This window comes from Pteronotus mesoamericanus, unplaced genomic scaffold, assembly GCF_021234165.1.
Source record: "Pteronotus mesoamericanus isolate MK-2021 breed Mesoamerican mustached bat unplaced genomic scaffold, CSHL_Meso_final contig_180, whole genome shotgun sequence".
Taxonomy (NCBI): domain Eukaryota; kingdom Metazoa; phylum Chordata; class Mammalia; order Chiroptera; family Mormoopidae; genus Pteronotus; species Pteronotus mesoamericanus.
The window spans coordinates 8,861,647-8,875,913 of NW_026555076.1; the positions used below are offsets into that span (position 1 = coordinate 8,861,647).

The following is a 14,267-nucleotide window of genomic DNA, read 5'->3' on the forward strand; positions in this document are numbered from 1 at the left end:
CTCCCCAGTATGGCAGCAACCATCTTGCTCAGGCAGACCACTCCCCTGAGCAGCAACACTGTAAGAGGACACAACAGCCCCACCCTCAAGAGGGACTCTGCCCTGGCCCAGTGGTGCTAAAGCCTGACTGCTGAGTACAGAGTGGCAGCCACAGACAGTAGATCCCTGGCTAACAGGGGCACAGAGTGGTCTAGAGACGCTTGAGGAGAGACTGGAGACAGAGGCTTTGGAGAGAGAATGGAGAGAGTAGCCAACAGGATCCTGGTGCTGACTCCTCCCTCATACAGCAGTAGCCACCTGGCTCAGGCAGACCACATCCCTGAGTGGCAGCAGCATGAGAGGACCCAATAACCCCACCCCCAGAAGGGACTCAGCCCTGCCCTGTACTGTGTCTCTCAGCTGGCCTGCTGAGCGCAGAGTGACTAGAGTAACAATTGAAGGAGAGAGCCACAGACAGTGGATTCCTGGAAGTCTCAAACAGACTGCCTAAGGTCAGACAGGGTTACATCTGACATCATCAGAGGCAGATCCAGAAAGTAAAAACAGCTTGAATCCTACCACAGAAGTTCACACCATAAAGTCAAGAAATCAAGACAGATCAACTTAAGAAGCAGAAGCAAAAAAAGAACAGTCTCACAAATAATGGGAAGACAAAGAAATACCCCCCATTCAAAGGGAAAGGAGGAATCCCCAGAAAGAGAACTAAATGAAACAGAGGCAAGTAAACTATCAGATATTGAGTTCCAAACAACGGTTCTAAGGAAGCTCAATGAGCTTAGTGAGCTCAGAGAGGACTACCAAAAACTACAGGGAAACTACAAGGAACTTACTGCAAATTATATCAGCATGAAAAAGGACATTGAAACTATCAACAAAAGGCAAGAGGAAATGAAGAATACAATTTCTGAAATGAAGAACACAGTAGAAGGAATCAAAAGCAGGCTAGATGAAGCAGAGGAACAAATCAGCAAGCTGAAAGAAAAGGTAGAAAAAAGCTCCCAGAAAGAACAAGAAAATGAAAAAAAGATTCAGAAAGAATGAAGAGGCGTTGAGGGAAATGCAGGACAACCTGAAATGTAATAATATCCAAATAATAGGGATACCAGAAGGAGAAGAGGAGCAAGAGATAAGAGAACCTGTTTGAAAAAGTGATGATGAAAAACTTCCCTAATTTGAGGAAACAAAAAGTCACACAAGTCCAGGAAGGACAGACGGTCTCATTCAAGAGAAACCCAATGAGGCCCACTCCAAGACACATCATCATTAAAATGGCAAATATCAAAGACAAAGAGAGAATCCTAAAGACAGCAAGGGAGAAATAGGTAGTAACATATAAGGGAGCCCCATACGGCTAGCAGCTGACTTCCCAACAGAAACACTACAAGCCAGAGGGGAATGGCAAGAAATATTCCAAGAAATGAAAACCAAAGGTCTGCAACCAAGACAGCTCTACCCAGCAAAGCTCTCAATTAAAATGGAAGGCAAAATAAGGAGTTTCCCAGACAAAAGAAGGCTAAAAGAATACACCTCTACCAAACCAGTACTGCAAGATATGCTAAAGGGACTGTTTTTAGAAGATGAAGAAAAAAGAGTCTATGACTACCCAGTTCCTTTTACAGTCACCAATACTTGATATTACCAATATTTTTAATAGTTATTAATCGGATTGTGACAATCATATGTTACTTTGTTACTTATTTGTTGAAACTAACCCTGTTTTTGTTTATTTCTTGCCTATTTCTATTATTTTTACAAAGCATTAAATGACTTTTTGGTATTCTTTATCCATTTTTTGATTAAATGTTTGTATAATTTTTTTCCCTAAAAAAAAAAAAAAAAAAAAACTATTATCCTTTTTTCACATGTGTTGCAAATACTTTACTTTTCTATTACTTGTCCTTTAAATTTTTTAATATGTATATTACTGTATAATCTTAAATGTTTAATATAGTCAGATTGTCAATATTTTACTTTATAGCTTCTGGGTTTGAATATTTTACTTCAGGGTAATGAATTTTATATCAGGGAAAAATATTATTTGGTATTTTCTCCTAAAACTTCTTAGATTTTACATATTGACTTTTTAACTCACCTGAATATTTTTTGTATAATGTGTAAAACTGGACTCTATATTTGTTTATTTCAAGTAATAGTGGTCCATGCACCTTATTTGTTGAATTAGCCTTATTTTCCCCAGTGATTTGAAATATCAATTTAATCATATATTACACTGTTAGATATATATGTTTATTTCTATAATTCTCATTTTATTTCATTGATCTACTGATAATTTCTGTGCTGGTGTCATGTTGTTTTAATTGCTGAGACTTTATAATGGATTTAAATTTTTTAATATTTTATAATGGATTTTGACATTTAAAAAATAAATATCAATCTGCATTAGAAAGAAAGAAGGAAGGTAGGGAGGGAGGGAGGGAGGAAGGAAGGAAGGAAGGACTCCTACCTTTTGCAACAACATGGATGAAACTGGAGAATATTATGCTAAATGAAATAAGCCAATCAGTGAAAGACAAATACCATATGATCTCACCTATAAGTGGTCTCTATTCAACAAAATAAACTAATGAACAAAATAAACCACAGGAACAGAAACATGGAGCAGACTGAAACTGACCAGAAGCGATGGGGAAGGAGGACAATGGTAGAAAGAAGGGGAAGGGACTAGACTAAGAATATGTAGGAATGACCCACTGACATGGACAACAGAGTGGAAATTGACTAGGGGGAGGGGGAGCCGGGGGTGGAGGAGGGCAAAGGGAAAAATCGAGACAACTGATATATAATAAATGTGATTTTTAAATTTTTTTTTAAATTATAGAAAGAATGTATCAAAAAAGAAATTATTTTAGTCAAAGGTAATAATTTTTCCTTTCTTCATTTAAATATTCTACTTTCTGAAGATGCAGAGAAAAGTCATCTTAAACTATATATAAATATATAAATCACCTGCGAGGTCGGCAAAATCTTCTCCTGTAGCCATTTTTGAGATGATCCTGAAAAAAAGTAAAACATCAATTTGGTTTCTTTGCTTAAAATTTATTCAAATACAACTTATCTTCAAAATAATTTCACCCCCAGTATGAGCATGCCAGAAAATCTTTTATTTATTCATTGAGCAAGTATTTGTTAATGACCTATTATAATACTATAAAGAGGAATTATTCTCTACTGTTTACAAACCTTTGCCTGTACTATTTCCCCATCCTGGGATTTATTCTACCTTCTTCCTCCTCTTCCTTCACATTCCCCCATACCTCTTCCATCAGCAAAATCCTAAGTATTTGGGCTTCCAATAATTAAAATTGGTTGACTAACAATATCTACTTTTCTCCTTTCCCTGTAGAAAATCTCTCTGAACTAATAGTACAGGACTGATAAAATGGCATAAAACAACAGTGAAAGAGAATGGAAGAGAGGACCATGAACAGAAAAATTTAACTTTCTGGAAGATGAAAAATAAATGAAGCATAACTGATAAAAGAGAACGAAAGCAGTAATAGCCTAAAGTAAGCTCAGAGAATACAGTCCTTAATGAGGAGTAAAGCTGATATGCCCAGAAGAAAGCCATAACTATACATAACTAGGAAACTTGAGATCTAGAGAAGGATGAGTATGAACGGGAATAAAAACAGAGCAATAAAAACACATACAAAACAGTAGCCTCCACTACCCTATCCACTTTAACAGAGCTCAAAAGCAGTATCCACTATCTCAGTCTTAAATATAAGCATGTATGAATTACCAGACATTTAAGTCTCTAAAACAAAAGAAAATCAGTGTGTAAATTTTTAAAATAAGAAGGAAAATGGCCTAGTAAGAAAGTAGTATCAAGGATGAGAAAGAAAAAAACTTCAAAAACAAGGAAACTCTAATCAGCACTTTCAACAGAGATTTGAGATAATACTAGACTCAAAACTAAAGAGGCATACTATAAACACTAAACAGAAAGCAGGAAACTCTTAATAATGAAAAGCATGACTGCCTAAAATAAAAATGCTATTTATTATGAAAAAGCTGAGGATTAGAGAGAGAGGAGAAAAAACAAAAGACAAAGAGAAGAAAACAAAGATCCGAAAATTAGGAGGTCCAATAGTCATTTCGGATAGAACAAAGAAAAAGGAGTCATAGTCTAAGGAAATAAAAAATCCAATTTCCCAGACCTGTAGGACATCAATAGCACCAAAATGAATTTAAGATCCATACCTAGGAATTTTAACAATGAAATTTGAGAATTGAAGATAAAGAGATTCTAGATTCTTCCAGAAAGAGAAAATAGGTAACCCCAACAAAGAAGCAGCCCCAATCAACGGAAACAACAGGAAAAATAAAACACATAAATATGCAATAATGGAGGTTCAGCGTATATCTGAGATACTCTGGGTCCTATATTTTAACTGTAAAATCTGTAAAGGTAAATTTTCTAGTTACAAATTGCATAGTAATAGGAGGAATAGCATGTTTTTTAAAATGAACATATTATCAATAGCAAATGTTTATTAAGTCTCCCTGTTACTTGGCCCACTGGGCTATAAATTATAAATTACCCCACTCTATGTGGACATTCCGTTTACCCTACTCATGCTCTGACATCCTGAGCTGGTCCATCCTCCTGACTCCACTCAGGCTCCTACACACTGCAGTTCCCACCCATAGGGACCCAGCCTTGCTTGGACCCACCTAATGGCCTTTTAATTGAATTATACACTCAGGAAAAATGAAGACCCCTATTAGATTTTTTTAAAACTTGAGAGCATACACTTTCATCTTAAGCTAGTTTATATTCTCCCCAGAGCCCTGCCAGCATATCATATACCACACGAACATCATTTTTTTCAAAATATCTTTTTGACATGCTAAATAAATAAGACTAAAAACGTATGAAATAAAAACGTCTTGCTTTAAAGAAGGTGAGAGTATTTCATATAGCCTGTTATCCTCAGGAAGTACCTAAGAAGCAAAAGATGAAGTCTATTTCATAGGTAGCAAAATAAGAAACAAACACATCGAACAAGTCTCCATTCATTTTATCACAGTCACGTAATGAAAAAGTAACTCAAGCACTTTGGTCTCTACCCAGCACTCAGCATTTTGAACACTGAAGTAAACTCCTAAAAATGTTAGTTACCTACATTCCAAGGCCTAATTTAAGGCCACTCTTCTAATTTCACACAATAAATGGAAAGATATATCAAATTTCCACACATTTTTGAACTATTAAATACTTTTTTGTGCCCCCACCTTAATCTTTGCCCAAGGATATGTTTACTGATCTTTGAGAAAGAAGAAGGAGAGCAGAGAGGGGGGCCGGGGGGTGGGGAGAAAGAAACATAGACTGGTTGCCCCTAGTATGTGCCCTGACCAGGAATCAAACCCACAACCTTTCTGGTGTACTGGATGGACACTCCAACTAACTAGGCCACCTGGTCAGGGCTGTCCTTCTTTGAAGCAGAAAATTTTAAGGCTTAGATAGTTCATTCATTAGACAAATATTAATTGAGCACCTACTACAGGGTCAAGTACTATTTAGGGATACTTGAGAACAAGTGGTGAACAAAACAAGTTCTCCTAATTCTCAATTAAATCTTAGAATGTAAAAAATTTTAATTTTCAAAATAAATACACAAAAACTGCCAATTTCAACTCATTTTCAGTGAATTTCAATTTTAGTTTCTTCTATTCACTGCAAGGTTGTTTCTCAAAGAAAATAATATATACTTCAGCAGAGTTCCTAAATCCAGCACTACGAATATTTTGGACTGGATGGCTCAGTTGTGAAGGTCAATTCTATACATTGTAAGACGATGCTTAGTAGCATCCCTGGCCTCCATCCACTAGGTGCCCTTAGCACCCCCTTACTCATCTCTTTTCAGGACAAACTGAAATTTTTCCAGACATTACCAAATGTGTCCTAGAGGGCAAAACCACTCCCATGTAAAATCTACCAAGTACAGGAATGACTAAAGATAATCTCTCCTCTCCTCCATCTTATCTTTTAAATGGATTATGATATAAAGTGATTTATTAGAACTAAAATACGTTAAATAGCTCTAAGGTTATGATAGGACTTTGAAAAATAAACTGTGGTTAAGCGAATGAGCAGACAGGACAGAGGGGGAGAAAATATTTGCAAAGGCACATCTGATACACAAAGAACCTTTAAAACTCAGTAATAAGTAAACAGACAACCCAAATAAAAAATAAATGGGCCAAAGATCTTAACAAACACCTCATTTGAGAAGATACACAGATAGCAAATAAGTATATGAAAAGAGATCATTAAAACAGTAATACCACTACATACTTATTAGAATGCCAAAATCCAGAACACTGACAACGCCAAATGCTGGTGAAGACGGGGAGCAATAGGAACGCTCATTCTTTTTGGAATGCAAAATGGTACAACTACTTTGGAAGACAGTTTGGTGGTTTCTTACAAAACTAAACACACTCTTCCTACATAACCTGCCAATTGTGATCCTTTGTACTAATCCAAATGTATGTCCACACAACAATCTGTACACAGATGTTTATGGCAGCTTTATTTATAATTGCCAAAACTTGGATGCAATGAAGATGCCCTTCAGTAAGTGAATGGATAAATAAACTATGTATATCCAGATAATGGAATGTTTTTTAGCACTAAGAATGTGCTATCAAGCCATTGAAAGACATAAAGGATCGTTAATGGATATTACTAAGTGAAAGAAGCCCATCTAAAAAGGCTACATACTGTATAAGTCCAACTATATGAAGTTCTGGAAAAGGCAAAAACAGAGAAAGTAAAAAAATCAGTAGTTACTTGGGTTGGGGTGGTGGGGGGGTATGAATAGCAAGCAACAGAGAATTTATAGGGCAGTGAAAATATTCTGAATGATATCACAGTGCTAGATACACCTCATTCCTTGTCCAAATCCATAAATGTAACAACACCAAGAGTGAACCCTAACGAAAACTATGGACTTCGGGTGATAACGTGTTAATGTAAATTCATCAGTTTTAAAAAATGTGTCACTCTGGTGGGGGATATTGATAATGGAGGAGGCTATGCATTGTGTGGGAGCACGGGGTATGTAGGAAATCCCTCTGTACCTTCCTCTCAATTTTGCCATAAATCCAAAAAACAAGATTTTTTTTTTCCAACGGTAAACTGTATTCCCCTTCTCTCCGCGCAATATTCCTTTTTTATTATATAACATAAATAACTATGTGCTCACAGTAAAAAAAAAAAAAGTACAACTTAAACCACCCTTTCATACATCTCTTCATACATCTCCTTATGCATACAAATACAACTTTACATAAACGTAAGTACATCGATGCTGAAGATTTTCTTAAAAAGGGAAATAAAGTAGAAATACAAGTTTAGGACAGAGGATGATGCAGTATGTGTAATATATGGTAACCATACGCTAAGTGTGACGTATTGAATAGTGAATACCGAGGAAGTACAGAAACATGTAAACAAACAATGCGTTCCCTCCCCCGTCATTCACAGCTTGCACTTTTCACAGCTGCCCTTTAGAACACATGTCAGTAACAGATTCTCCATAAATAATCTGCTTCTGCAGACCAGCGTGTCTGAAGCGCAGGCACACTTTTAAGGCATTTCACCAGTTCTACGGACAATTATTTGGAGGACTAGGAACCGGAGTGAAGGAAAAAGTAGAAATCACAAGACTCCCCGAAGACAAATTTGTCAGTCATCACGGCCGAAATTACAAGAAACCTTGACAAAACAGTACAAGTAAATAAACTCTGGCAACCGGCAAACAATCACTACAGATATCAAAGTATTCGCGCGGCTTTCCCATTGAAAACCCCAAGAAGTCACAGACTGGGCCCAAAGTTTCGTTCCTCCTTCCTCGGGCGCGAGGGCCGGGGGCAGCTGGACTCCCACTCGCCAGAAGCTACCAGGACCGCGCTTACCAGACCCGACGCAGCCATGATCAGGCCCGGCTACGCCAGCGCAGGTAATTGAGGTGAAAGCCGCCCCGGGACGCGCTTAGAGGAAGCCCAGCACTGACAGAGTCGCAGGAGGAGCAGCTAGGCGGCGAACCAGAGGAGCGGGTGTAAGAGGGCGGTGGCACGAGCTCGGGAGCTTCGGGCCAACCAAAAAGCGCTCACGGCACTCCTCGCCCATTGGCTCCGACCTTCACAAACACCGTGCCTAGCGGTCTCCCCAGTTTGAAATGAGCTGCACATGCGCAAAACGGGCCACGCCACCCAATAGGAGGAAAGCCGTTATAGGCCTGCCCCTTCATTTTACCCGCCCGCAGTTCCGCCCTTCTCAGTCCCGCCCGAGCTTCCTCCCGTAGCCCCGCCCCCTCCCCGCGTCCCCTACGCGGAAGCTGGGCTTAGAGGTGGGCGTCTAGTTTAGTGGTGCGATCTTGGGAACCACTTTACCTTTTTCCGTGCAGTGTGAAACTTTTTAACGGTTCTATTGTAAAGCAAGAAGTAATAGTTTTTTTTATTTTTTCATTAACCGTGTGGGTAAAACTTTCATGATCCGTTGCTTACAAAGTGATTTATGTAAATATCGATCATTTAAGCGTGTTGTCCCGAAAGAAGAACTAGATCAAGTGTCTTGAAACCTACTGCTCCGACTCAGTTTATCATCTAAGTCGAACTGTGGCACCGTCCTGGTTATTTTCCTAATTATATAATAAGAAAGCTAAATTAGGTGCTCTGAAGGCTTCTTCCTATTTTATGATTCTACGAAACTGTCCTATTTTTATTATTTAATAAAATTATCCAAGGGAATTTTAATCAAAATGCATTACTTACTGAATAAATTCATTAATCAAGAGTTTAGCTAGGGCCATTTTTTCTTTTTCTTTTGTGTGTGTGTGGTGGGGAGAAGAAAGGGGAGAAGCCGGGTTGCAAATTAACTCAAATCCAACAGCTTGAGTTCTGCTAGTTCTCCCATAATGGGCAAGTGAAACTACATCTCAATTACCTAGTCTATAAGTGGGAATAACATTAAAGTTATTGAGATACTGGGTTAATTTCGTTTAAGATCTAGGTGAGATGTCTGTAACATAGGAAGAATTCAATAATAAATAGTGCAATTGGCGTTATCACGGTGATTTTTAAACTTGATCTAGTCAGGAGTTTTGCCTATCAGGCTACATTATGTAATTTTATGCTGTCACATTTGGTGTAAATAAAAACTATCATTTATTGTGTACTATATGCCAAATTCTACTCTAAATGCTCTTTATGCAGTAACATTTAATTCTTAGAACTTTCCTTTGAGAGAAGATGACTAATATTCCCATTTTATATACAACAGAACTGGAATAAGGTTTAAGTAACTTGCTAAAGATCACACTACCATTAAAGGGCAGGGCTGGAGTTGAACCCTGGTCTTCTGACTCCAGAACTGAGCACTTAACCACTACACTTTGTACTTCTGGGGGGAAATTGTAGCAGGCACAATTATAAATGTAAAGTTCCACATGTAAAATTATATCCCTCTGCTCCCACTGAAAACAGTAACTCTCGGAGGTGTTTTTGAGAAAATTGGAATGTAGTGACATGCTGGTGTTGAGTACAGGGCACAAAAGTGTCAAGGATTAACTGCTCTTTTCTTGAGAGAATATGGAGAGCAGCACCCTTATGAAAACAGAAAGTTACAGAGACTCCATAGTTGCCAAACAAACTTTTCAGTCTCCTTTATCCCCACCAAAATGGGGTAGCTAGTTGATTAATGTTTATAAAACCCATATTTGTCATTGTGGACACCCACCCCCTCAAAATACATCAAGTCACTTCTTATGAACTGCTATGACAACTAAGTCTTTAAATTTTCATTACAACTAGCTAATTAGGTAAAATATGTACGTGTGCATTTTTATGTATCTAAGGAAGTATGTGTATTAGATACATATATGGGGTATAAGGTATCCAGAAATTTAACTTGAAAGGGAAAAAGAGACTTTTAGTCACTTATGGTTTTGTGTAGATAACTTAAAATTTGTAATTGCAAAAACTACTTTAAAGAATACTTTAGACCTTAAAAATTATACTCAAAATCAGTTTGCTCTAGAAATTATAACATAGTTGTAATTATAACTTAAAATTTGATAAAATTAAATAAAATAATTTGTATAATTTTGAGTTATTTTCTAATTTTGATTTTTGATTTTAGGGAGAGAGAGAGGAGGAAGAAAGAGAGACAGAGAGACACATCAATGTGAGAGAGACACATCAATGTGAGAGAGAAACATTGATTGGCTGCCTTCCATACGTGCCCTGACTGGGAACAGAACCTGCAACCCAAGCATGTGCTCTGACCAGGAATCAAACCAGCAACCTTTTAATTTGCAGGATGATGCTCCAGCCAACGGAACCACTCTGGCTGGGCAAATTCTGAGTTTTTAAATATAAAATATCAGTTATTTTCTTTTTAGTACTTACTGCCAAACATTGAGTACATTCTGTTAAATACGTTTATTTTGAGTAGCCTTTTAAAAAACTTATCCTCAGATAGATGCTATTAGACTCTAGGAACCTGGTCAATAAAGTGTGGCAGCAATGTTCACACACACAGTTACTTTGCAATGGGTCCTTAAGGTCTGCACCAAGTTCTTAATTCTGAAACGCTATATAAATTGACTAACCTTTACATTTCTGAAGTTACCTCTGATTTCCACCAAATAATTATAATATGGGTAATGATAGGGGGAAAAATGCCAGGATATTCTCAATTAAATTGCAGTGGCCAGAGAGGGAGAGAGAGAGGACTGTTAAGTTTGTTAATGGCTGCAGGCAAGCTAACAAAGACTTCTCCATTCTTGTTTTATGGTTGCAATTTCAAATTTATTTCCACAGATTAGTTTAGCCAGCCACAATATAAGTCCAGGGGTCTCTGCTTATTGTTTACACAATGGATTTCCAAATTCTGCACCCAGCCAATCCACAATTCTTTACTGATATCCCAGACCTGGCTCTGCTCCACCTTTCCTCACCCTTATGCCTACAGCTCATGAAAATGCTTTCAAACTACCTCTTTCTCCCCTCTTTGTCCTAACAAATGTATAAAAATTCTTACACAACTCTGTGATGACAGACATGTTGTCTTTTCTATCTAGCCATGTTGCTGGTAGTTTAGACTCCGTGGTCCAACTCAGGTCTTTTGGCTAGCATTTTTGATTCAATTAAACCTCACTTTAAGAAAGACTTCAGTCATGGATGTTAAAGATTTTTAGTTTAACAGTACTTATTGACAAATTTATTGTCTCTTCCCTTACAAGTTTCCATAGAGAACTAAAAGTCATAACACAAAAACATTCACAATTGAATTTTCTCCTTAAAAATTAGTTCATATTCAACCCCACTCTCACAGCTGAACATGAGCATGTGTCCTGGTCCATCGTCCCATTGTATCACCATAATTTGGGGGTCAGTCTCACGCTGGTTGTCAGATATTATAAAACAAATCTAAACAAAATACAGTGTTAATTGATTGCAAAGTGAAAATAAAAATCTTGCAAGAGGCAAATGGCTTCATAAGATTGACAGTGCTACTCAAAATGTCCTCAAATTAAAGGCAAAGCCAAAGACAAATGCAAAGTTAGACCTGTTAACTGGACAAGCTAAGAGAAGCTTGAAATGTCAAAAGTAAATATCATTAGGCAGCAGGGAAATGCAAACCAAAACCACAATATGAACAAAATTTTCACTTAGATAAAAGTTAGATCCAATGTTTAAAATGGACAAAAAGTTGAATATGCATGTCATGAAAGAGATTTAGATGGTAAGCAAGCACAGGAAACAATACCCAACACCATTATCACTGGAAAATGAAAACTAAACTAAAATGATACACCCATACACATTTACTACTATGGCAAAAATAATTTTTAAGTGACTATACAGAGTGCCAGTAAGGAGGACCAGCAACTGGCAATCTCATACATTATTAATTGGAATGTAAAATGGTATAGACACTCTGAAAAACAGCTTGGTTATTTTTTACGAAGTTTAACATACACTTAACATATGACCCAGAAATCCTATACTTAGGTATTCAAAAGAAATAAAAACATTTATCTACACAAAGAATTGCATGTTAATGTTTGTAGCAGCTTTATTAATAATGGGCCCTACCTGGGAATATGCTCAGCAACTGATGAATAATGAATAAGCAAATTTCAGTACATCCATACAGTGGAATACTCAGTAATAAAAATAAACAACTTAGACATGCAACAACACAGATGATTCTCAAAAGCACTATACTAAGTGAGAGAAGTCAGACATCAAAGGCTGTCTGTTGTGTGATTCTATGTATGTGACTACATAAAAGTAAATGAACAGAAGTGAGATCTCTGGTTGCTGGGGGTGAGGTGGGATGGTGTCACAGGGAGCGCTGCATAGGGCGCTCCTGGATCTGAGGGTTATTGTCCTGAGCCAGCTGAGGAGGGAGCGGGGCTCTGAATCCCACAGAGCCCATCCTGGGGTTGTCACGGATGCGGGGAATAAACATGAGTCATTGCAAACACTTCTCTGTTTGCCAGGAGAGGGGACATGGCTCTTCCCTCTAGTGGAGAAGGCCCCAAGCCCCTGTGTCCAAAGGCTTTTATTGAGAACCATATGCACAGGGGTATGGATGCAAAGCTCATCAATCAATGTCAAAAGGCTGTTTACAGAAAACAAATAGAGGTCATAGATAACAACTGAAGGAACACAAGAGATCTGCCTCTGGTCAGGGTCTATGAATAATGTAAATCTCCTTCCGAGTGTGAGCCAGTTATCATAGCTTTTGAGAGAACAACAAAGCATGCTTCGAGGAACTTACTTCTAGGCCTGATTTCCCCCTGGGAACTGCCCGATCCAGTTTAGGGCTGTATCTGCCTTTAGTATTGTTTCAAAACTGAGCCAGGCGGGCAGGGCAGAGCGATCAAGAGATAAGGAGACTTCTTTCAGGTAGAATGAGGATCCCGGCCATGAACAAGCCGAGCTAAGAGGTGCGGGCCTTTTTGCCCTTTCTCTGTGTCCCCCAAGTCCTTGCCTGCTATCCATACCAGCTGTGTCTGTCTTAGGTCATCCCTCCTCGTGAGGAATCTTACCCATCACTGACTATCAACCATCACAGTGCCAAGCAGGATGATGTGAGGGAAGCAGGCTGACACAGGGGTGCAATGAAAGAAATTGGAGCTTATTGTATAGCAGTACCCAATGGAGAATAAGCAGTTTTGTCCTGGAAAAACTGGACCTCTCCTATGGTTGACAGGCAAAGGGTGGTATAGAGCAAAAATAATGAGTCATTATGGGTAAGGTGAGGCAGAAGGCAGACTCTTTCCCACAGAGTACGCTCCAGGTCATCACAGATGGGGAAATGAAATAAGTCACCCCAGACACTTTTTTCAGTCTCCCAGGGAAAGGGGTGGCAGTTCACTCTAGTGGAGAACCCCAAGCCCCTGTGTCCAATGGCTTTTATTGAAAGGGTTATCAATGGGACTAGGTAGTAGAAACGTACAGGTGATCTCATTACATCAGTATGTTAATGTTTACAGAGAATAGATGATGTTTTGAAGAAAACAAATGGCAGGAACACACCTATTTACATGGGTCTGAGACAAGATGAGTAAACACTATAGCATAAACATAAGGGCGCCAAAGGATTTTGGGTCAGGGTCTGTGAATAACGTTTCCTTCCCAGCATGAGCTAATTATCATAGCTTTTGAGGGAAAACAAAGCACGCTTCAAGGAATTTACTTCTAGGCCTGATTTCCCCCAGGAATTGCCTGATCCAGTTTAGAGCTGTCTCCAGTATGGTTTCAAGCCTAAGCTAGGCAGGGAGAGCAGAGCTACCAACAGATAAGGAGGCTTCTTTCAGATAGAATAAGGACTCCGGCCATATCAAAGTCAAGGGATGAGGGTTTTTACCATCCTCCGTGTCCCCCAAGTCCTTCCCATGATAGCCCTCTTGTGACTGTGCCTGTCTTAGGTTTCCCCTGCCATAAAGGGTCTTACCCATCATTGACTAACCAGCTATCCTCGGGGGCCAAGCAAGGTGATGTGAGGGAGGCAGGGCGATGTGAGGGAGACAGGTTTTGTCTCCTCAGTGGCCTATTTTCCCTGGCCTTCTTGCTTAGCTCCAGCCTTGGGGCCCTCTCGCCTGTCGGTGAGGCTACTGTTCCTGGAACCAGATGGGACGGTTCCCATCAGTAATGGGTTTGGGATCCTGGGTCTTGCTGACTTGTCAAGGTCAATAAATCATTATTTCAGGTCTTGAGGT

The 14,267-nt window shown here is 38.8% G+C and overlaps 1 protein-coding gene across 2 annotated transcripts in view; it reads right to left on the reverse strand.

Moving 5' to 3' along the window:
- Positions 1-8,111, reverse strand: part of CENPC (centromere protein C) — a 70,105-nt gene extending 61,994 nt beyond the window's left edge. For both annotated transcript variants that reach the window (XM_054566810.1, XM_054566808.1), the window contains exons 1-2: positions 7,948-8,111; positions 2,968-3,014 (exon numbers count right to left, since the gene is read on the reverse strand). In XM_054566810.1, coding sequence (XP_054422785.1) covers positions 2,968-3,014; positions 7,948-7,965 — 65 coding nt within the window. In that variant the 5' untranslated portion in view covers positions 7,966-8,111. The remainder of the gene's footprint in view (positions 1-2,967; positions 3,015-7,947) is intronic.
- Between the last annotated feature and the right edge of the window lie 6,156 nt (positions 8,112-14,267).